Genomic DNA, 23,048 nt, shown 5'->3' with positions numbered 1-23,048 from the left:
TTTTAAATGACTCTTAATCTAAGCCATAGATCCTGATCCAGGGACATGAAAGCATCACAAAAGACTGTAGTTCTGTGAGAGATGGCCTTAAATAAAAGATGTTGATTGCAGCAGCATCGTGGTACACCTGCTGACGTTACTCAGACATCTGGATTTTTTCCGCTGCTGTTCGGTAATAAAAAGGAAAAGAAATAGAAGAAAAAAAATCCTCTAAGTTGCTTACGAACACACAGCCAAGCTAATTTAATTTTGACTTGATTTCAGGTTTGTTTTGAAAAAATTCCAGACGTCATTACACCGGAAATGACATCACCACGGTCTGGCCTCCACCTCTTGTCCATCACAGGACGAGAGCGCCACAGTAACAGTAATAGCAGGTGTCCCTTTAAAACCGCTAAAATCCAGACGTCGACACTAAATTCTGATACTTCTGGATTAAATAATGGCCCAAACGCCGGGCAGTTTGCAGCCTGACATCAACCGCCATCGTCTGTTAATCGGATAGCGCGAGGGACTTTGAGTGACTGCCTGGCTAACGTTCGCAGCTGTCTGTAACCGAAGCTAATCGGCTACCTAACGTTAGCCGCGGCGGCTCGTCTTCTCTCCTTACCACATGATACTGACGCACATTGTATTGGGACAGACCTGTGTAGGCAGCTTTTTGCTCTGCTAAAACACCCCGCAGCTCTGAAATGGACAAAGAAGAGGCAGACAGGCTCATAGAGAAGGCGAAGCTGTGTTTACGGTCGGGACGAAAAGATCGGGCGTTGCAGCTGCTATATGAAGCGCAGAATATTTACCCCAGCACCCGGGCCAGAGGTAAAATTAGCTGACGCACATTCTGCAATGACAGCATGACTTGCTAACGTTGCACAACTACTTCACATACTCACACTTATTAAGAGCTGGGAATGTATTTTTCAGACATGTCTCCGGATGCAGAACAGCCATAAATCTTTAACACTGAACACATATTAAGGGTTCATGGTGCAATTAGGCTCCGCTTGTTTAGGGCTCCCTCCCCCCCCATTGCCATTCATGGAGAGCACCACCGATTGTGAGGCAGCGCTGCATTAAAAATCTGACTGTTTTAGTAGGTTTATTTCGTCTTTTGACGCGATAATTATGCTGTGGTAGCTTTGAGCTCTTTGCACAAAACAGGTCTGAAAAAAACCTACATGAACCAATATCTGTTATACAGTGTAATAAAGATGCATAATATTTATCATCCTGGTTACAAATGATACAGGTTTGAAGTAAGTTAAAGGGAAAAAATGAATAAACAAGGACACAAACATGAGTAAATGTGTTTATGATAGATACAGAGAGGGATGGAAAGCTCTGATTGTCCATATGATTGGAATAAAACGGCTGTCAGCTTCACCAGATGAACACCAGTGGAAGGTTTTTGGTGTCATCCCTCTCCACCATAACATTAGTCAGGAGGACTAACCTTAAATGTGTTTGCTGGCCAGCATCCGTTGACTGTCACTGTGATTTTAACTGAGACCAGTTCTTTTCTTTCCCTATTCGTCAGTTGACCGCAGACACTGTTGTTGCTGTTTGTAGTGTTGATAGATGCCATACAGAGAAACGGAGGCAGCGCCTCCCCAGAGGCTAACCACGTGCCGCCGCCAACGGGCTGGAGAGACGAGGACATCGGAAAACAGGAAACCAGTAATGCAACCGCTGATGAAAAGAAGACGTACAGCGAGGAGCAACGCCAGGGTGTTTCCAGGTGTGCCATCACTATTAGTTTCATCTGTTAGCTCATGAGTGCATCTGCTTCACCTGCTCTGAGCCACCTGAAAGCATGTTTGTGCATCTGATCTGAATCAAAGCTGCGTCCAGGTGCCATTATTTGATAATGAAACAGTCCACAGTGGGTCTGATTATCCTGTCCATGTGTACAGCGCTCTGAAAGTAAAACTGAGGCATCATTCTAGCATCAACACAGTGCTCCTGAAAAGCCTTTCACTGGCTGTTTGTCATGTACTGGAGATGAAATACTGACTGTAATGTAATGATCACTCTGTAACCTTTGAGTGTTTTGATTTGCCTTGAAGCTCAGGCTTGTGTTTTGATGTCCAACATTTGTCATTCCAGGATAAAGAATTGCAAGGACTTCTATGAAATCCTTGGTGTTAGCAAAAATGCCAGCGATGAGGATTTGAAGAAGGCATACAGGAAACTGGCCCTGAAGTTCCACCCAGACAAGAACTTTGCCCCAGGAGCCACCGATGCGTTCAAAGGTACTGGTACCAGTGGGAGAACAGTGAAATATAAGATTATTCAATGCTGATCGCATGGGAATCCATTATTGTATGAACTATTGTATCTAAAAAAAGAAAAAAAAACTTAGAGTAACATCAGAGGTCGCGATCAGTTCAAGAGCAGCACCCAAACGTTGGAAGTTTCAGGTTTGAACAAGCTTCAGCACCATTTTCTCAGTTCCATCTTTGCACAAGTCGCAGCTTTAAAAGGTTTTATTGCATCTTATAACGTCTCCTCTTCCTTAGAGCCAACTTTCCTGCCATCAGGCACTCTTTCTGGAAGCCTTTCCTCGAGTTGCCAAAGCTGAGAATCCAAAACCAAACTGTACAAGCTCAGAGAACATGAGCTTTGGTCCTATTTAACCCTGGTTCAGTGTTTGAGTTTTAGGAGGAGCAATCCGGTGAGATCTCATTTTTAACCTCCCAAACTCCTCATAAACTGATAAAAAAACTGATAAAACTCAGAAATGGACGAGTTTAAATCGGGATACTTTGGGTCCTCTGAGTTTGCTGATGTTGTGAAATGAGGCGTTCATCAGAAAAAACTCGGTCCAATGAGCATCGCAGGAGCACTAACGGTTAGCCTGTCGGCCTTATGGGGGCCATCAATGCCAAAGTCGAGCTGTGTGCTCATTTTTTGTGGAGAGCACTCATGAAAATCCTGGCAGAACAAATTCAGGCAACTAAATGATGGTTTAGGGGAAACGAACATCCCCCCCCTCCAGTTCTGCCTGATATCAGCTGGGATCCTTCCAGTCCTGAAGAAGCCGAGCAGAGCAGTTCATGGAGACTTTACAGAGCTACCGTTGGCCTTTTTTTAAAGGACAGTCGATCCTCCAGCTGCTGCTGATCAAAGGACAGTCTAACATCTCTGCGTATCGTCAGTATTACTAATGTTGCTCTAAGCTGCTGTGCAGAAGTTTCCATACTGTTTAAATGTGCTTCCCTGTTGGATTGCATGAGATATATCTCATTTTATTGCTCTCTGATTGCTTTGATAATCTTCTTCTCATTGTTCAGTGTGTGATGCCTTTCAAAGCTTATTGTGTGTGCATCAAATCTTCTCCTCAGCTATTCCATCTCTGTTAAAGCCAGAATGCATGAGAGCAGACGGCCTGAAAAATCTTACTCTAAGGTGCACCTGATGAGCTGTGGAGGGAAAGCAAGAAAGAAAGCTGCTGCATGAGACGAAAAGGGCAGCTAAATGTCAGTTTACTGGAACAGAAAGTTACTTCCAGCGAGCCCTGAACACAGAAATGACGCATATTTTAATTCTGACGTTCCTAATGACTCTTTGTCTGAGAATCATCCTATTTTTAGAAATTTACTCAGTGTCAGTAATCCTGTGATAGTAATCTGTGTCGGACAAAATGTCCGTCAGGGTTTAGCCCGGAGCCAGCGGGCGTCACGGGGTCAGACGAGGGAAACTCGTGCATGTTAAAGCTAAATGTTTGCTGTTCCTCCCGACAGCGATAGGCAATGCGTACGCTGTGCTGAGCAACCCAGAGAAGAGGCAGCAGTACGATCAATATGGAGATCAGTCCACAACCCTGAACGCACCGCAGCAGGCCAGCCACAGTCGCCACGGACACCACCGAAGTTTCCACAGAGACTTTGAGGCTGACATTTCCCCCGAGGAGCTCTTCAATATTTTCTTTGGAGGGAGGTTTCCCACAGGTATGTTGGAGAAGGTCATCTGCACCAAAGCTGGTATTTTCTGTCAGTAAAGTCGTTATAGATGTCTCTGTTGTTCTGTGCAGGAAATATTCACGTGTACACCAACCAGGGAGCCTCCTACTCTCAGTTCTATCAGCCTCGCCGTCGACGAGCTCATGAAAGGCGCGAGGAGGTGGTGGAGGACAACCAGAGTCAGGTCAGTGACTCACTGAGCATAAGGCTGAATCCCTGATAAACAACCACAGTGTTGTGTTGTCCTCTTTTCTGTGGAGATGCTGCATCACTCTCAGGCCCGGAGCGCCACAGTGGGGAAGCATGTTTGACAGTAAACTTTATTTCAGTGCACCTGGCTGGCTTGAGTACAGTGGAATCAGCCTCCACAAAGTGTTACATGCTCTGGGATCTTTCCTGATTTTATCTTCCCACAGAACACCTTCACAGCCCTTCTGCAGCTTCTCCCTGTGCTTGTGTTAATCCTCATATCAGTGTTTACTCAGATGATGGCCACTAACCCGCCCTACAGTCTCTTCTACAAGCCGTGAGTCTGAGAAACCACCATCCTTAACCTGAAGGATTTCAGCAAATCCTCAGCTTCCACCATCATTAACACCCTTGATCCACTGAATACATTTGAATTAAGCGGGTTTTTCTCTGCTATCAGGGCCATGGGGCTGGTGGTTTCCAGGGAAACGCAGCACATGGGAGTACAATACTACGTGGATAAAAGTTTCGAGAAGGAGTACCGTGGAGCTGCGCTGGAGGAATTAGAGAAAAACATCGAGAGCGACTATATTGAACATCTGCAGAGCAGCTGTTGGAAGGAGAAACAGCAAAGTAAGAAAGTTTTAGGTGGTTTTAACTTTAACTCATACATGATATGTTTGACCCTATTTTCTGTGTGTGAGGCTGCATTTAATGTTCTAATGAAATGAGGTGAGCAAAGTAAACCCACTGAACATAAGCTGCTGAACTGTCCTGGACTCTGTGTGTAGTCTGAACACTCATCAGGTCAAGTTCTGTCTTCAGTCATAAAGAAAAACTTCTTTCCCTTCTTTTTCTGCAAGAAGATGTTTGAACACTTTGAATTCGAAGCTCAAATCATTCAGAGATGAGATATTTTAATCCTCAAATCCAGTCAGCTCAACCACAGCAAAGTGTAAAGGAAGAAGGAGAAGAAGAAGGAGGAGGAGGAGGAGAACAAGAACAAGAAGGAGAAGAACAAGAAGAACAAGGAGGAGGGGAAGAAGAAGAAGAACAACAACAACAACAACGAGGACAAGAAGAAGAACAAGAAGAAGGAGGAGGAGAAGAAGAACAAGGAGGAGGAGAAGAACAAGAACAACAAGAAGGAGGAGGATAAGAAGAAGAAGAAGAACAACAACAACAACGAGGACAAGAAGAAGAACAAGAAGAAGAGGGAGGAGGAGGAGAAGAAGAACAAGAAGGAGGAAGAGGGGAAGAAGAAGAACAAGAAGAAGAAGGAGGAGGAGGAGAAGAACAAGAACAACAACAAGATGAAGAAGAAGAACAACAAGAACAAGAAGAAGGAGGAGAAGAAGAAGAACAAGAACAAGAAGAACAAGAACAACCACTCCTCCACGGGAGGCCGGGCATGTATTGGTGTCATCCACTGATCCAAGTCGTTCTTTCCCTCAACTTCCTGCCTTCACATAAACAATTAATTTGCCTTTCCCAATGGTCTGATCCTCTGTTTGAGGAGAAAGTGATTTCCAAACTGAACTGATCCGGGTTTCGCTGACTCAGAATGTGGGAAAAGTGTTCCCACATTCCTGCATAACTGTAACTTTAGTGGTTTCACAGGCGTTTAATCTGCTGAAGCATAGGAACAGTGCAGGGAGATATGATACAGCTGTCTGCTTCTTCTCTTCTACACTTTGTTATCAGCTCTTAATGCACAAGTCTGCATTTTAGCACAAAGAGGCATTAAAATACAGCAAATGATGAGTGATTTTAGTTTAGGTTTTAGTGAAACACTAAAAAGAGCAGCAACTTCCTGTCTGGAGTCACTCGCTGCCTGCACTTTAACCCCTATTAGTGAGATTAGCGGTCCGATCAGAATAAAAAGGCCTCGGTCAGATTAAACTGATCTGATCAGGCTCAATCAGAATGAATTTAATCATATCTAAAGGGCTGACGTCAACCTGTTCAACACGTGGAAGTAAGAGGGAGGATGAGCTTCTGAGAGGCAGAAGCACGGTGGCAGCAGAGCTTTGGACGAGGCTCTCACTCACTGGAGAAGTTGGCCTAAAACTGGGGAAACAAACATTCCACTAAAGCTTAGAGGCATGTCTTCATTCAGTGTCCATAAAAACATTTACATTTGCATCTCTGATCATGATTATTTCAATCAGACTGACTTCTGTGGCCCAGCAGGTGGTCTCACCCAGTTATCAGTTTTCCCCGTACATTTGGAGCATCTTAACTCAGTAAAGATGTTGAGTTTTGAACCGCTTTAGGCTGTCAAACCAGCTGATTCCACATATTTCAGGCTGTAAATTGCAGCTCCATTACAGACGGTGTTCATCTCTCTTTTTCCAGAGTCGGACTTGGCAAACCTCGGACAGCTTTACCGTGACGACCGGCTGAAGCAGAAGGCGGAGTCCATGAGGCTGGACAACTGTGAGAAGCTCCAACGATTGGTTGGGCGCCTGAGAGTCAAATGAGGACTGATTTGAGAGGAGGAAAGTTAAGGAAGTGTGTAAACGATCCAATCTAGCCACTTTGTAAAGAAATCACTTTGGGTACAGTGCGGTCAGTGGGAGAAAAGTCCGCTGGAGACAATGTGCCTTCTCTCCTCGTCGTCGGTAGAAACTAGAGTTGCGTGTTAGCTGCTGACGCTGGCTGTGGCGGCAGCAGCAGCATCACGTGCACAGCGTGCATGTGAGGCAGCGTGGAAGACGTCTCGGAGCCTTCAAACTTTCTTATAGAAATGGCATGACACATGCAGCCTCCCTTTGGGGTCCCACAGGCCGCCGTGTGTCCACACACTCGTTCTATCTGCTCTGGTTTATTTATTTTTGGATGTGTTTGTGGCGTAGCTGACATTTTTAGATGTATTTATTTCGTAGTTAACGGAGTGAATGTTAGTTGAGCAATCTTAGCTCATAATCTTTCTGTAGGAAATAAGTACAGTGAGCCAAATGAGGCCGTAGTGTTTGGACAAATCGGAGCTTAACTGCGCTGTGAAACGACACGGTGCAGCACCAGGACCTTTCACGCATGATTACACACAAATCGGACTATTTGACCTCCTTATTTGAACTCCTGCATCATTTTGAGGGTACAGCAGACAAAAAAATGACATAACATGACCACAATTGTCCAGTGGTGGGTACCTGCCTCCAGCTCTCCGCTCTCATAAGTGTTTAAAGCATCGGTCCCTCAGCTTCTGAGGCCACACTTTGGATGTGTCCAGTTTAAACCAACTTCCCCGTCACACTCCTGCGTACTTCTAGTGTTTCCTGGCTGATATCCTGTTGGCAGAGTAAGGGGCTACGTATGGGGGCTGCAATGAAAAACCATGCACAAGCTTGATTTAGTTTATAAGAAATGGTTTTAAACTTAAATTTGTAAGTGTTTTCTAAATCCTGCACCCTTACTTTGTACAGATCTTTTATAAAGAAGGCAGATTTTGTTCAGGAAGTTTAAATAGATGTAATCAGATCTCTTTTCCCAGTTAGTTTTTTTTTGTTGTCGGGATGAAATGTTATGAAATGGTGATCATTTTTTCTTTTTTTTTAAACTTTTCCCTGACCACACGCCCCACATTCAGACATTAATGCTTGTTGTCGTGCACAAGGTCGGCCAAACTGCCTTAGCTGTTCTCATACTTGTGGAATATTCAGGTTAATCTCAAGCACTTTTAAGTTAGTATTTACTCCTGTGCTCCATATTGTTCCTGTTGCATGCACCCTAGCGAGTGTTCTGTTAGTTTTTTTTGGGGGGGGGCAAGCACATCTTAAAGACCTCCTGACTCTCTAATGTTAATAAAGTCCAGAGTGTTAAGTTGCAAACGTGTTATTAATCCTGAACTGTTACTGTGATTAAACACACATCTCTAGTTTTGGAATCAGAGGTACAGATGAGTTACACCACAGAATTAAGCTTTCAGCCAAAAATACCAGAAATAAAAAGATGTAACCACATCGTATGCTCGGCCTGTGTGGTTTTTTCAGTTGTGAATGAACTCTCCTTCCAGCTTGGAGATGTGATGCGAGGACATCCAACAGAATCTCCAAAGCTGTGAGTTTTCACAGGAGCTCCAGGGTCAGGAGAAGCTTTTCCACGGAGAAGGACGGCAGTTCAGACTCTTCCCATCCAATCTGATGGAGCTTGAAGCTAAACATACAGAAAGGGAGCAGATTTGGCTGATATTAAGACGTTCCAACGTGAGCTGGTCTGTTTTTCTGTTGCTCAACATCTGAGCTCCTCAACAGTAGACCAAGCCTTGTTTTAACAGGACCAACGTTCAACAGATGAGGGGAGAAACGGTGGCTGACAGTCCCAGGAGAAGGTAAGTAATGATGGTGAAACGGGCCGCAGTGCCCCTGCAACACAAAGCTGTTTTATACTTAAAAAACCAGCAGAGACTCGCTGATTCCTGTCTGTGTGTCTTAAACAGCTGCAACAGTTACCGTGACCAAGCCTTTTATTTAAGTTTACATGTTTCAGTCCACACAAACAGCAGTTTCCCACCAAGTGTCCCACAGACGAAACACTTTCAGCACAAACGTTGTTTTAAAATAATCCTAAAAGGAAGAATTAGAGATTTTACACCAACAATGATCCTGGTCAGTCGCTGTCAATAGAAAAGGTTCAATCAGACTCTTTGGACTTGGGTTTTACATGTTTATTAGAAAACAAATCTGCAGTAAAACCACCAAATAAGATCAATTGTAGCCCAGCTGTAAGATGAGGAACTTTCATCCACATAATCGGTAGCGGTCAGAGGCTCGGACAAACATCCCGTTCATCTGGAATGAGTAGGTGCGTCTACATGTTGAACTAGGACTGTTTCTAATGTGATGAACTTCAGAGCAGGTTAAGTCTAAGTGATCTGCAGTTATATCTAAGAAAGGTTTGACCTCGTCTCACAGAATGCCCCACAATAATCAGGGATGATGCAGGAAGTAACCCCCATCTGTACTGTCACAAAACAAATGAGCTTCACCACCTTCCAGCGTATCCAATCAATCTAGAGTCCAAGTAAACATGACACTGCACTGAGCAAACGATCTCATTCCCCTCACTTCACGTCAGGGACGCCGTTGGACAAGAGTTTCATACCGAGGCGTCACTTCTTCATCTTGAGGTCAGCTTCTATGGCACTACGGCGCCCCCTGGTGCCGCCATCCTGTAGTAGACGAGGAAGAAATAAGGTGTCACTTAAACACATCTGCATGACGCACGTATTTATCCAAGTCGGGTTTGAGGCCTTCACTGCTTCGCTTTCAGCTTGCTTATGAAAGAAAGGAAGCACTTTCAGAGGAATGTGATACTTACAAAAAGAGACAGGAGGAAGGCAGGTGAGGACATGGACACACTGTCCTGCAGGAGGAAAAAGATGCACATCAGAGCTGTGAGCCCAAAGCGCCCTGCAGTACCCACAGTTCCAACCCACAATGCACAAAAGGCTACTGTTGAGGCTACTTAGTGGCGCCACTGCACCACACAGAACGCTGCTATCCTCCTGTCCTCTTCTTACATTCTACCGCCATAAGTGGAAAAAACGAGCTTTCTTTTTGGAGAGAATATAAATGTTTTGTTTAACTCAGAACCTGTGAAGTTTCTAATCATTTCAAATTGATTTTTCAGGCCATAAAAGCCCGACGGCTGCCTGAAATGCCCGGCAGATTTAGACACCTTGCTTCTTCTCCTCTGCTCGCTTTGCTTTTGATAAAAGTTCAAGCACCTTGTCAGTAGAGTCCTGTTTGCGCGTGCTCTCACGGCCCCTCAGGCTCTTGGCGCTGATACCAGATTCGGACGTCTCCATGATGAGCTGGGTCGCCAGAAACTGCTGGATCTGCTCCAAGACGTCACGCTGCATCTCCACAGCCATGTGGTACACATCGTGGTCCAAACCGTTGTACATCACGGCGTTCTGAAACATCAGCATGATGTCCCTCTGGAACTCAGCGGTGGTCCGAATCAGACCGGTTTCAATGTTCTTTTTGATGGTGGCCAGGTCCATGGGCCTGTAGGGGGGGGGGCAAAGATGGAAGCTGTTCATTCTGTTCATTCAAAGTCCTCCACTTCAGCTGCAGAGACATTCTCTCCTTACCTGTGCACAATACTGTGGTATCCAGGTGCGATTTCATCCGTTACTGGTTGGAGGAAGACGTTTGCATACCTACAACAGGGCAGAAAATGATCTATTCCCATATTTGCACAATAATTAAGCAAAGGACATTGGACAAGCTGCAGCTGAAGAGCCATATCCTGACCTGTGATTGGCTGCGGCACGCCACACAAGCATGATGGCTTTTTTCCAGATCTTGTGCGCTTGGAGGGCCTCCAGGTCCTCGCTGCACACAGAGCTTCACAACAATGGTAGAAAAACAGGAAGCAGAAGAGATGCAAACGTAGTAAGCAACTGGAGCCAGTTTCACCACCATCCCACATGAGTGACAGTCTCGTTACTCACAACTGAGATGAAGCAGGGCTGCTGGGGATGGAGTCTGCGGTCGTGTGGAGCTGCAGAGACGAGGAAGCCGTGCGGAGGCTGTATCCATCTTCACTCTCGCTGGCTGCGGGTTCCAGCTCCATCTCCCCCTCTGGCTCTGATGAGAACTCCTCTACCCCATCACCCTCTTCTTCTCCACACACATCTGGCCCAGTGACCTCGCTGTCTGCTTTGGTCTCCAAGGCATTCTTCCCTCCCTCAACACTAATTCCATCCTCCATCTTTGTCTCCTAACGGAGAGAGATGTGGAGATATTCACACACAAGCCACACTGCACAGCCACTCTGGAGCTACACACTCTGCACTTCAGCACAGCAATGACAGACATCATGTTTGCTTTGTCCTCGTTGGGTGTTATACCTCGAGTTCCCTTTCTGTCTGTGGGATATCTTCTAATACTGAGTCTGCCAAGATAGTGCAGATGAATAGTAAGGAGATGGTTATTCAAAATGCATGTTAATACAAATCAATACTCATATTTAAGCATGACTTTGCGTACCTCCGTTGGTTTTTTCAGCTCTTTGCTGTGCCTTTGCATCACTTTGACATTTTATGGTGCCCTCAATTGAAATGTGGCTTTTCGGGTCCCCCACCTCTCCTGTCTCTCTTATTGCCTGAGACAGTGGATGTGTTGGACTGTGGCAGTGCTTCAAAGTGTTAGAACTCCATGACGATGAGGGGGTGGGAGGAAGGCTCCTCTGGTCCATAGGAAATACTGTGAGGTTGCTGTCTTGGCTGCTGTACAGAGCAGAAAGTGAAGCTCCGCCCTCCAGGCTACGGTGAAGAGATGAGGCCTGTGAGGCCCCTGTGGGGTCAGGCTCCTGGGGCTGGAAAGGCCCCGTATTCCAGCCCCCGGGCAGAGTGTGGCCATTCTCCTCACACAGCGACAGAGCTGCCTCCACTGCGGCTGCATCCAGAGCCTCTGCAGCTTCATCTGCCTGCACAGGAAGTAAATTTCATAAAAAAGCTTTCAAACAGCAGTTCTGTTGATCTACAACTGCTCTCCATGCTGTGAAAAGCTTTTTTAACCTTCTCCTCAATGATGGCAATGATGTCCCCCACTGTCTTCAGGTCCAGCTCGTCTCCCATGTAGGTCACATCCTCCTCGCTGACCGCGGACACCTTTCCCTCTGCAGAGATCAGCTGGCATCCGAGGGGCACCGACGGCCCGTCTGCACACAGGAAACAGCCTTCATGTGAGTGTCACCACATGCACGTGTTGTCATTTAAACCACATGCAACACAAAACCTGATGTGGCATCTTTGCTCTTCACATCGTGTGAACAGCAAAACATTACCCATCTTTTCTAGATTACCGTATATTCGGGCTATAAGGCGCATTAAATGAAGTCAAACTTTATTTAACTCACTTGTTCTACAGCGTTGAGTTTGAAATCCGCTTCGTAAGCAAACAGGAGCCATGTTTGGGGCAGCGGTATAGAAAATGAATGAATGAATGCACACACCTTAATGCTGAAGCACAGATCGTATTACTCTGCGAGGCTCCTGACTACGGTGGCCTGTAATGCTCAATCCATCCAGCAGAGCAGCTTCGTAGCTCACTGAGGCCGTGCTAAAACATTTTGACAGATTTTTGAGCGCCGTGTACCTCATAAAATCTGTTCTAGGTCAGAAAGCAGAACCAGAATCAATTCATTTTTTGAGAAAATGAAAGGATTTTAAGTGCGCCTTATGGTCCGAAAAATACGGCAACTTCAGAGTTTCAGGTGAAGTTCTTGAGCTGGTATGAAAAAGGAGACAGTGGCTTGCATGTGGGGGAGTGGACAGACCTGTGTTTGCTGTGTAAGTGGAGTCAACGGGAACCGGAGTGGCAGCAGAGAGAGGAACACCAGAGTCTGCACTGACCATAAAACCTAATGGAGGAGAAAACTGGGCAGGACCTGCCTCCAGGAGCCGGGACAACATCGGGGCACCTGCAAATCAAGCATTCACAAACCTATGAAAGCACAGTGTGGACGAAGCAGCCGAGGCCCTCAGCAGGCCAACATGTGAGCAAACAACAGCCGTACGGCAAATATGTGGCGCTTTCAGAATCTAAGAGTCAAAACAGGATGTCTGCAGTGATTCAGAAACCCTGTCACACATTTATCTGTCACCGTCTTTATGATGATCAAACGCAGTGTTTGTACCTGTTGCCTGAGACAGAGGCTGACAGGCCGGAGCCAGCTGCAGGTCATGTGCTGTCATATTCCCGGCGGACACGTCACCCTCCCCCACCTGGGAGACGAAACCCCGATCATCATTAAATCATCATTAAATCATCATTAAATCATCGTTAAATCATCGTTAAATCATCATTAAATCATCATTAAATCATCACTAAATCATCGTTAAATCATCATTAAATCATCATTAAATCATCGTTAAATCATCATTAAATCATCATTAAATCATCGTTAAATCATCGTTAAATCATCATTAAATCATTGTTAAATCATCATTAAATCATCGTTAAATCAACATTAAATCATCATTAAATCATCGTTAAATCATCATTAAATCATCATTAAATCATCGTTAAATCATCGTTAAATCATCATTAAATCGACATTAAATCATCGTTAAATCATCATTAAATCAACATTAAATCATCATTAAATCATCGTTAAATCATCATTAACATGACATTTCACAATAGCACAGCAAAGTCTCCCGTCAGAAGTGTGCTGACATCACAGCTGGCTGTAAGAAGGTTCAGACAGAGGCACCAGGCAGAGGTTTGCAGACCTCTGAGGACGTGTGCTGAGGAGCTGAGGAGGGAGGAGGGAGGAGGTCTGAGCAGGAGGCCAGACGAGATTAAAACTGGGGCTGGCTTCTTGTCCTCGTCCTTAAAAGACTGTCGGACAGACGCCTCGCTGATCCTCTTGCAATTGGACTAGTGAGTAATATTAGCTGTGTTTCACCGGCTCGATCTTTGGCTGTTAGGAAAACGGTCAGTTCACTTGCTTTTGATCAGAAGCAGTCAGCCGACAACAGAACCAAGCAAACAAGGCTCTTTGGCATCCGATGCTGCCTCTGCTGGCTATAAGTCCTTAAAGGGGAACTCCGGGGTTTTTAAACCTTATTTCTGGCATGAAATACCTTCATCTACTCACCGAGAACAGCTTGGTGAAAGTCGGCGTCCTTCGTTAGATATTTAGATAACTGGAGATCCATATAACATAATACACGTGTGCTATAGCTCTGTTAGCTCATAGCTGCTGTGTTGTTGTTATTGGGGGCTATCGGGGGGGCTTATAGAGGGCTTTCTACACACTCGTCTGCTGGGATGATGTCATCGACGCCCGCCACTGAGCTATAGCTAACAGAGCTATAGCACACGTTCATTCAGTTCATTCACTAAGTAGATGAACGCATTTCATGCCAGAAATAAGGTTTAAAAATACCGGAGTTCCCCTTTAAAACGTCATTAAAATAAATACACTTCCACGACTCTCTATAAGTCCAAACGAGCACAGACACAAAAATCAATACCAGGGCCCAGAAATAACTTTTTTCTCCTTATTTACCAGCAAAAATGCTTCTTCCTTGTCATGAAACTGCATCACATACAAATGATTTCAAACAGTGCTTTAAAGAGAGGTTTGAGACGATGTGAAATAAAAACATCTGTGGAGCTTTGGGTCATTTCCAGCTTTTCCTGTGAACATTTACATAAAACATGGAGTCGTATTTACTGCCATTGGATGAAATTTATTCATCGAGCGAGCCTCAAACTGACGTGCATCGGCCCCTTGGTTTGAGCTTCTTTTTACCCACACAACCCATAATTATCGAAGACTTTCTGAACACAGCAGGAACTTTACAAAAGATCCCACAAACATGGAAAAACATGTTTTACGCACCAGTCTGGAGTTGGTGGCCAAGATGCTGCCTTTCTTCAGTAACTCTGACAGGAGCGGAGACGGTGGGGGTGTGGCTTTCTGGCCCAGCAGCTTTTTTTGAGCGGGGTCATCCAGAAGTGCCCCGTGGCTGATGTCATCATTACTGGGTCCAGAAGTCTCTGCAAACGTCATTAACCTGGCTGATCCTGACGCCTGCAGACAAAGAGGGAAACGCGGCGAGTGACGAGCCGCTCTGTGCCTCGGGACCCAAACCGTGCAGCAGCACTCTTACATTTTTTGTGGACGTGAGATCCAGAGTCAAGCACTCGAGTGGGTCCCCTGGGGAGAAGTCCTGGCTCGGGGAGCTGTAGGATGAGGGTGAATGCATGGTGACGCTGGGCATCCGCTTTGGTGTGTTCTTTGCCACCTGTCTGGCTGAAAGAGGGCGAAGCAGTAAAGGGAGAACTTTTATTAGTCATTCAACAACTCAATTCTCCTACTTTCAGCCATCCGAGCAGCATGGCTCCGCAACAGCTGGTCACTGGTTCGATTCCCCGCTTCGGTGAAACGTCTGAAACATCCAGCAGTCACACATTTAAAGGAGATACCCTGATAAGCAGCATCTGTGTTCTTTCTTTTCAGCTCCGCCTCCTCCTCCTCCAGCTTCTTCTTCCTGCCGGACACACAGAACATCGTTTATTTTTCATACTTCCAAAGAAGAAAAAGAAAGATGGAAACAGGTTTGATGTACGTTTTTTTTTTATTTGCTTCTTACTGCAAAAGTTCTTCGCACAACTCGTCCAGTTTGGAGTCCAGCTGTCCGGCCTGAATCAGCTCAGCCTCTCGCTTCAGCTTCCTGTGAAAACAGCAGCGTGTCGACAGGTTTATGGCGTTCACGCACGGAGGGAACGCTTTTCTGGCTGTACGGGGTTACCTGTGCGCCTCCTGCGTTTCTTTAATCAGCCTCTTTAGCTCTTCGATCCTCTCAGCTGTCAGCCTGCGTACGATCACGTCCTCCACCGTCTCCACCACCTCACCCTTCTCCCCTCGCTTTCGCCTAACAGCAGCAAATACACGATGTCATGCCACAGTTCACTCAAGCTACAAACCTATGTGATGTGTTTAAGCTCCAAGTTTGGGGCTAAAGTCACTCGTTTGCTCACTTTGGGGCCTCTGTGGTCTCCAGGAGCTCGGAGTACTTGGAGGCACAGTGCTGTGAGGATGCAAAAGAGAGTGGAGATCAGGCATGATACGGAGGCAGGATGTGTCAAACCCCAATGCTTTAAGCCCAGAATCTGCCGTACCTTTTGAGAGAACCAGTCAGGTGGTCGTCCCGGCTCTGCGAATGGTTTGATGGCTCGACTGACAGACACCCTGATGAGGTGAAGACGTGATAAAAGGATCAAACCCTCATTGTGACGGTTTCTGCTGTGGGTTTTCTGTGATTATCTTTATAAGGGCTCAAATTCTTAGTCTGTAACCTGTGTTAATGAGCTTGTCAACACAAACCACACCTGCTGCACCTGGTTAATTTATCTCACTGTGAGAGGAACACAGCAAGTACTCACAGGGCCAAACACCAACAGATACTCTTAATAACATCTGAACTAAACAGTGTTCTTTATGTTTAAGAGCTATATGAAGGAAAGGACTGCCTGAAGCACGTTTAATGCATGCTAAACTTCCACAGATGACACTTTGATGCGCTCACACACAGTCTGAATGTTATTGGCACTTGCATTACCAGTTCTGGTCTCCACTCTTCATGACAGATGTGGCCAAACATAGCTTCTCCCTCACTGACCATGGCTCTGTTGGTCCAACCACAAGCAGCTTGTGCTCTACAGAGGAGGAAGAAGTGGACAAAGCATGAGACACACTTTCTACACCAGCCTGCATGCTCTGCTGTGGTTCTCAGGCCTGGCGCAGACTCTGCTGTTTATCCCTGGTGCTGGGCTTCATTTGCATGTCTTTTTTTTTTTGTTTCAGGAGCGAGCATCCCATCATACCAGCAGTATGTTGCAGACACTCAACTGCTCGGGATCTGCGCCCAAAAATGCCGTTTATACAAGTGGTGTTGGGTAGAAATCACCCCACTGTAAACGGAGCTGTCAACAAATGATGACAAGCATTAAGCCTGGCAGCAGGCTCCCCAGCAGGGAGCTACGGCTGCCATGGAGCGAAGTTAGTAGAGCTCATTTCAACGGTAAAATCTGCCACTGTTACTCACTTCCAACCCCGTTTGCCATCTTCCTGTCATCCCGACATTCCGCACATCATGTTAGGCAGAAACTCGGTGATAAACGCCGGCGACGAACGCTCCGCGGAGCGGTGTGGACGTTAACATTAATGGGTGTTACGTTCTGGATGTTGAAGCTTTGAGGATTTTTCTCAGTAGCTAGCACGTTGAATAACCGTTGGCTGTTAAAGTCCCACTCCAGTTTACCTTAGCTACTGGTAACTTAAGGACTAACCAGCTAGCTCAAAAGCGATGTACAATTGAGTCAGTTAAAAGTCGCAAAAAGGTTTAATTTCGCCTGAACCTCAACAAACTCCATGCTACCAGGCTACAATCAATCTCAATCCAAAATCTAGCCTGCCAGACACAACGTTATTTCTCATTCTAGCTAGCAGCGAGCCGTTCCTACACGCCCACCTCAGTTATGATGCTTTAACCCTGGAGGCAGCTCAATTCTCACAACTAAGCTAACTAGCTTGCTCTGGTTTCTTGCAAAAACACGCTTTTTGTGGCAATTAGACTGAACACAACATAACTCAACAGATCTATCTTTAAACTGAAACGTGTGGGACGCATTTAGTGAACTGAGTAAAACCCTAAACCACAGCCTGGCTTCTTTGCCACTCTGTTAAGTTATGAGGCATTTATGCCAGGCTGAGAATACATTCATTATTGCTAATTACAAGTTGTGGAATGCACTCTGCTGTAGTTTATAGGTAATTGTCCTGCATGAAAAGTATTTTTGCAGTAAATGATGATAAAGTAACGATAATTACTAAAGCATCAGAGCAGGCAGCTGCAAAAAGATGGATCAATATGCATTAATATAACAGTTATATCCCAGGTTAACTGGGTTTATACATCAGTGATGCATGCATTACAACACAAGTTACGTTTTAGTTTGTTGTTTTTGGCATTTTGGGATGTCCCCATATTTCACATAATTGGTGGAAAGTAATTAGACACATTTGCTCATGTGTTGAAGGTTTACACCAAAGGAAGCCACAGAAGTCAAGGCCCCTGGCTGAAAAGCCAGTTTTTCTTCAAATGTGATCGGAGGAGGAATGACTGTCAAGATCTTACAGCATGACCTCCGTGTACAATGCAAACACTTCCTTATCACATGCTTTTAAAGCAGCAAAATAACCCAATTCCTGCTGAGAATGATGATGATCCTGAAATTAGTCAGAATGAATCTCTGAAAAGGTCTTACAGAATAATGTAGTCCAGTTTTAATTTCACATTTTAGATATGTGAATTAATTCCAATGTACAGTATCAATACCACTAAGTCAAACTGTCAGTGAGAGAAGTTTTGGAGGGGAACTGCTCCTTTTAAAAGAGACCCACGAACAGGAAGTCACTAAAACAGAAAATAACACAAAAAGAGAAAGTGACGTTATCTTTCTGAACACTAATTCATGTAAAGCTCTACCAGAAGACCCTGAAATACAACGATCAACTCCTTGAAAAACGTTCTATGAGCTCTACAAGTTCAATTTTGAGGTTGTGGTACTTTAAGTATATTTGTTTTATGCATTTTAAATGGATATTTAAGAAGAAAAACTTACATTACAGTTTTGTTTACCTTTGAGACAGTTTTTAGATCCATAAATATTTGGACAGAGACAGCTTTTCTGATTTTGGTTCTGTACATTACCTACATAATGAATTTTAAATGAAACAACTCAGATGCAGTTGAAGTGCAGACTTCCAGCTTTAATTCAGTGGGTTGAACACAAGGAATGCATAAAAATGCATTTAAAAAAAAAATCCCTTAATTTCAGGGGCTCAAAAGTAATTGGACAAATGAAATAACTGAAAATAAAATGTTCATTTCGAATACTTGGTTGAAAATCCTTTGCTGGCAATGACAGCCTGAAGGATTGAACTCATGGACGTCACCAGATGCTGGGTTTCATCCTTTTTAATGCTCTGCCAGGCCTGTACTGCAGCGGCTTTCAGTTGCTGTTTGTGGCTCTTTCTGTCCGAAGTTTGGTCTTCAACAAGTGAAATTTGGGTTAAGATCAGGTGACTGACCTGGTCATCCAAGAATATTCCACTTCTTTGCTTTAATCGTCTCCTGGGTTGCTTTGGCTGTATGTTTTGGGTCATTGTCCATCTGTGTTATGAAATGCATTTAGCTGGATTTGAGCAGACTGTCTCTGAACACCTCAGAATTCATTCGGCTGCTTCTGTCCTGTGTCACAGTGTCCCAGTGCCATCACACTGCCTCCGCTGTGTTTTACACATGCTGTGGTATGCTCTGGACCATGATTGGTCCATACTTTTTCCATCATTCTGGTAGAGGTTGATCTTGGTTTCATCTGTCCAAAGAATGTTTTTCAGAACTGTGTTTAGATGTTTAGCAAAGTCTAATCCAGCCTTTCTATTCTGGAGGTTAATGGACTCGCACCTTGCAGCGAACCCTCTGTTTACACTTTCACGCCGTCTCCTCTTTATGGCAGACTTGGATATCGATGCGCCTCCCTCCTGGAGATCGTTCTTCACTTGGTTGGCTGTTGAAGGGGTTTGGCTTCACCATGGAAATGATTCTGCTATCATCCACCATTGAGTTCACCAGTGCTTTCTTTCTTTCTCAGGATGCACCAAACTGTACATTTATATTTATATCCTAATATTGAAGCAGTTTCTCAGATGTTTTTCTTAGCTTAAGGGTGGCTTGTTTCACCTGCATTGAGAGCTCCTTCGACCTTTACCTTCGACAGCTAAATCCTCCAAATACAGTTAAAGCACCACACCTCAGATCATCTCCAGGCCTTTTATCTGCTTAACTGACAAAGACATAATGAAGGAACTGCCCACATCTGCCCATGAAACTTTACTTTTGGTCCCTTTAAAAAGTAGTTGGCACATGTTAAGGAGCTGAAACTCCTAAACACTTCATCCAGTTTGAATGTGGATACCCTCAAATGAAAGCTGAGAGTCTGCACATTATATTCATGCCCGTTATGAAACTATAAATATGTTTCAATAAAACAGGTAAAACAAACAAATATATAAAAGGTTTTTAATCTCTTTCATTTTTAATGTGTTACAAAAAGCAGCCATTAATCATAAATGATACATTTTTAATGCTTACTGGTGTTTTCATGCAGTACAGAAGCAGATAAGTGTGTCACTCACTGAGCCGCAGGAACCACAGACGAGAATAACCGGTCTGGGTTCGCTATGATTGGGGAAAAACAAATCCTCCAGGACATGCTGGTGGAGGAAGTCACAAATATTTTGACATGAAATCGTTGAGCCAGGCTTTGTCAACAATTTATGAAAGCATAATACTGATGTTTTGAATGTAAAATGACTCAAATCTGCTTCAATTGTGCCGTGATAACATGATGCAACTTTATCTTTTGAGTTGTGGGGAGTTCAGATCACAACTTTCTGTGTCAGATTATGGAGTTTTAGAAGGAATGAATATCATTTTAAGTATTTAAAATATGGTCACATGTCCCTGGAACGTACGACTGTATGACTGTAGGTCAAGAACTACATGAAATACCTCTTTATAGCATTTTCTGTGATCTGAGAGACATGAGCGGAGGTCAAGGAAACATTTTAGCACAAGAGGACAACAAAAAAATCAAGTTTTCTTCAGCATCTTCTGTTTTAAAGTCATAATTTTTTCATATATTTACATACTTTACAATCATAAAGCAAAGATATGTTGAGAGGGAGTAAATAATGTGATACCATGTGGCTGGTTGTGGAATAGACCGATTTCCCCTCTGATTGCACGGATTCTGTGACGCTGCATCAAAGACGGGACACGCTGCTTGGTTTATAAATGCATGAGTCAAACTCAAGTTCAGCTGAGCAATTTAGATTTTTTTGTGACAGAGGTGGTTTAAGGGAAGCAACAGCTCTTTCTTGTCATATAAAGGAACCAATTACTGCAGGGAAACAAACGTTAATGAGACGCTTGACATTTAACTCCATAATAGGGCCACATTGCCCCCTGCTGCTCGGTGAAGTAACACTCAGCTCTACAGGAAGCAGCCTTTAAGAGGACATAAACACAGTAATTCTGTTGCTTGTGAAAACTCAGACCATGATAAAAACCCATTCTAATACCCTTTAATGTTGTAGTGAGATATATTGAAGTGCTTTTTTGTCATTTTCCTTTATTTGAACTAAACAAAATGAGTGTAAATAAATGTAAATCTGCACATGCTCAGTTTAGCCTCATTAAATCCCTGCAGTTTGATTTAAAAAAAAAAGGATATCGTGTTAAATAGTACAATTGGATATAATTTCTTCTGCATCCCTGGAACTCTCCAAAACCTTATTAATATCTTATGAGAACTCAATATTCATGATTATTCTCGTGGTAAAAGTTAATTTCATGTAATAAATGCACCTGTTGGTTCTATTTCCAGATATTCATGGAACAGTTCTCTTGGAATTAATTACTCCTCATACAGTAATATGTCATTACATATGATATAAAGTGTATTTAAATCTTCCGTCTCAGACCCTCCATTATCTCAGGTGACTGATACAGACTTAAGAGATGAAGGTCACACCACATGTTGCCTTTTGCTGCTGCACTGAGCCCATCCTGGAGGCAGAGCCACCGCTAATTATTTGAAGGAGGGAACCTATTGAAGCCTCCCTCCTCATCTTTGCCATTAATCTCACATCATTTGTTACTGTAACTTGGTGTTGAAGACAAGTGCACTTTCACTCCAGAAGCCCGGAGACTGTTGTCTTTCGTTGTGGTGAGTTTAAATCCTCAGAGATTGAACCAGTTTCTTCTTTTTTTTTTATCTACTTTTGTTCAGATGTGAGGAAAAAGGTCATATGAGACCAGCTCTGCTGTCCTTGTTGGTGTTGTCGGTAGGTTTGAAAAGTGCATTGTGTTAGCATGTAGAAATCGTTCTGAAATGCCGTCTTAAACAGTCTTTTTGTTGTTGACTAACAGTATTTTTCCATCATTGCCGTGTTGGACACTTTGAGCAATAATAATCCTTCTCAGTGTCTTCTCAGAAATAATGGCAATTATGAAAAAAACCATAGCGTTAATAGTTCATAACTAGCATAATTTAAGTGCAACATGTTAATATTAAGTGTATTTACACTCTTGGTAGGTGGATGCCCCCTCCCCTAGGGAGGGCTGCTCTGCCTCCGCTCCCCTGCCCTTCTCCTTTGAGACCCCCCCCCCCCTGCGCCACTTGCAGCTGAGACCCAGGGAGCAGAATTAACAAGCAAATTGAAACAGACTCCAATCAGCGCCACATATGCTTTCAGTAATTTCACTCTCAGGATGCTCGGTTCAGAGGTGTTTGTGCTTCTTTTCTGCAACACGTAGCTCGCTGCAGGCGGACTGACTTTGCTAAGAAGGGGCACGATGTCCAACAACATGGCCAAGATTGCAGATGCAAGAAAGACAGTAGAACAACTGAAGCTGGAGGTCAACATCGAGAGGATGATGGTGAGTCAGCACAGTCTCAGAAGTTATACACTTTCACATTATGTATATCCTTATTTGTACTGTCAATCGAGACAAAACTGCTGTCACAATGCTTTGAACAATGAGCCTTTTAAAGGCAAATACAGGGAAAATGTCTGATATTATGGTTCAAGAACAAATACACCAAATAAGGGGAAGACATGCGTGCTTTGGGTTCTAAGTCAGTGTAATCAGACAAGCTCAGATCTTACCTCTTACTTTCTTCCTCTGAAACAGTCTTTCTTTTATGACCTTTTTGCACAGATATCCAAAGCAGCTGCTGATCTGATGGCCTTCTGTGAAGCTCACGCCAAAGAGGACCCTCTGGTGACTCCAGTGCCTTCATCAGAGAACCCGTTCCGAGAGAAGAAGCTGTTCTGTGTCATACTGTAACGCTCATGTGTGCACGTGATAGATCTGTGAGTGAGGAAAATCAGCACGAGGCTCTTCTTTCTTACAATATTCAGTTTTTAATCAAAGTCGCTATTTGGTGAATAACCACATGAGAAATGGTCATTTTGAGCATGATAATGATGGCAATAAAGTTTTATTTAAAAAAAGGGTGCAAAGTTCAACTAAACAGGTCAACGCTGCTGCCTTTCCTTGTGCACACAGTTTACACATTAACTAAATATGCACGTTCTCACTGAATGTCATTTGTGCTCCACGGCTTTAAGACAACAACAACAACATTAGACATCTTTAATGACTAATATAAATGATTAAATATTAAAAGAAAAATACATTTAAAAAGAGATCTTAAGACAGTTCTCAATATATTCCATCAGCACGATATTTCCACAGCGTGAGAAGGGTGCATGTGCTGTGAAATGAATGCC

At 44.0% G+C, this 23,048-nt stretch overlaps 3 protein-coding genes across 4 annotated transcripts; 2 read left to right on the top strand and 1 right to left on the bottom strand.

Moving 5' to 3' along the window:
- Positions 1-313: 313 nt before the first annotated feature.
- dnajc18 (DnaJ (Hsp40) homolog, subfamily C, member 18) lies at positions 314-8,117 on the top strand. Its single transcript, XM_072374731.1, has 8 exons — positions 314-819; positions 1,570-1,738; positions 2,107-2,252; positions 3,744-3,950; positions 4,034-4,146; positions 4,379-4,488; positions 4,612-4,784; positions 6,510-8,117. Exons 1-8 carry the CDS (start codon positions 693-695, stop codon positions 6,632-6,634), a joined length of 1,170 nt encoding a protein of 389 aa, XP_072230832.1. The 5' UTR covers positions 314-692; the 3' UTR covers positions 6,635-8,117.
- A 508-nt stretch (positions 8,118-8,625) lies between these two features.
- LOC140279871 (bromodomain-containing protein 8-like) lies at positions 8,626-22,542 on the bottom strand. 2 transcript variants are annotated; one of them, XM_072375079.1, is made up of 20 exons: positions 22,422-22,542; positions 16,243-16,339; positions 15,803-15,872; positions 15,662-15,711; positions 15,433-15,555; positions 15,274-15,354; positions 15,107-15,171; positions 14,791-14,933; positions 14,520-14,711; positions 12,804-12,891; positions 12,444-12,587; positions 11,683-11,825; positions 11,153-11,591; positions 11,014-11,057; positions 10,615-10,883; positions 10,415-10,507; positions 10,252-10,320; positions 9,883-10,165; positions 9,474-9,518; positions 8,626-9,324 (listed from the first exon to the last, which is right to left on the bottom strand). In XM_072375079.1, exons 2-20 carry the CDS (start codon positions 16,263-16,265, stop codon positions 9,265-9,267), a joined length of 2,424 nt encoding a protein of 807 aa, XP_072231180.1. In that variant the 5' UTR covers positions 16,266-16,339; positions 22,422-22,542; the 3' UTR covers positions 8,626-9,264. The 2 variants fall into 2 exon arrangements, with proteins under 2 accessions (XP_072231180.1, XP_072231179.1); XM_072375078.1 differs by lacking the exon at positions 22,422-22,542 and adding an exon at positions 16,729-17,153.
- On the top strand, positions 21,427-22,738 carry gng8 (guanine nucleotide binding protein (G protein), gamma 8). The gene is made up of 3 exons (XM_072375080.1): positions 21,427-21,478; positions 22,069-22,191; positions 22,474-22,738. The coding sequence occupies exons 2-3, from the start codon at positions 22,108-22,110 to the stop codon at positions 22,600-22,602; spliced, it is 213 nt and encodes a 70-aa protein (XP_072231181.1). The 5' UTR covers positions 21,427-21,478; positions 22,069-22,107; the 3' UTR covers positions 22,603-22,738.
- The last annotated feature ends 310 nt before the right edge of the window (positions 22,739-23,048 follow it).

Source organism: Leuresthes tenuis, unplaced genomic scaffold (genome assembly GCF_036924035.1).
Source record: "Leuresthes tenuis unplaced genomic scaffold, fLeuTen1.0.hap1 SCAF_21, whole genome shotgun sequence".
In the NCBI taxonomy this organism is placed as follows: Eukaryota; Metazoa; Chordata; class Actinopteri; order Atheriniformes; family Atherinopsidae; genus Leuresthes; species Leuresthes tenuis.
Note: the sequence above shows the minus strand (reverse complement) of the source record. Positions and strands in the feature narration are given on the sequence as shown.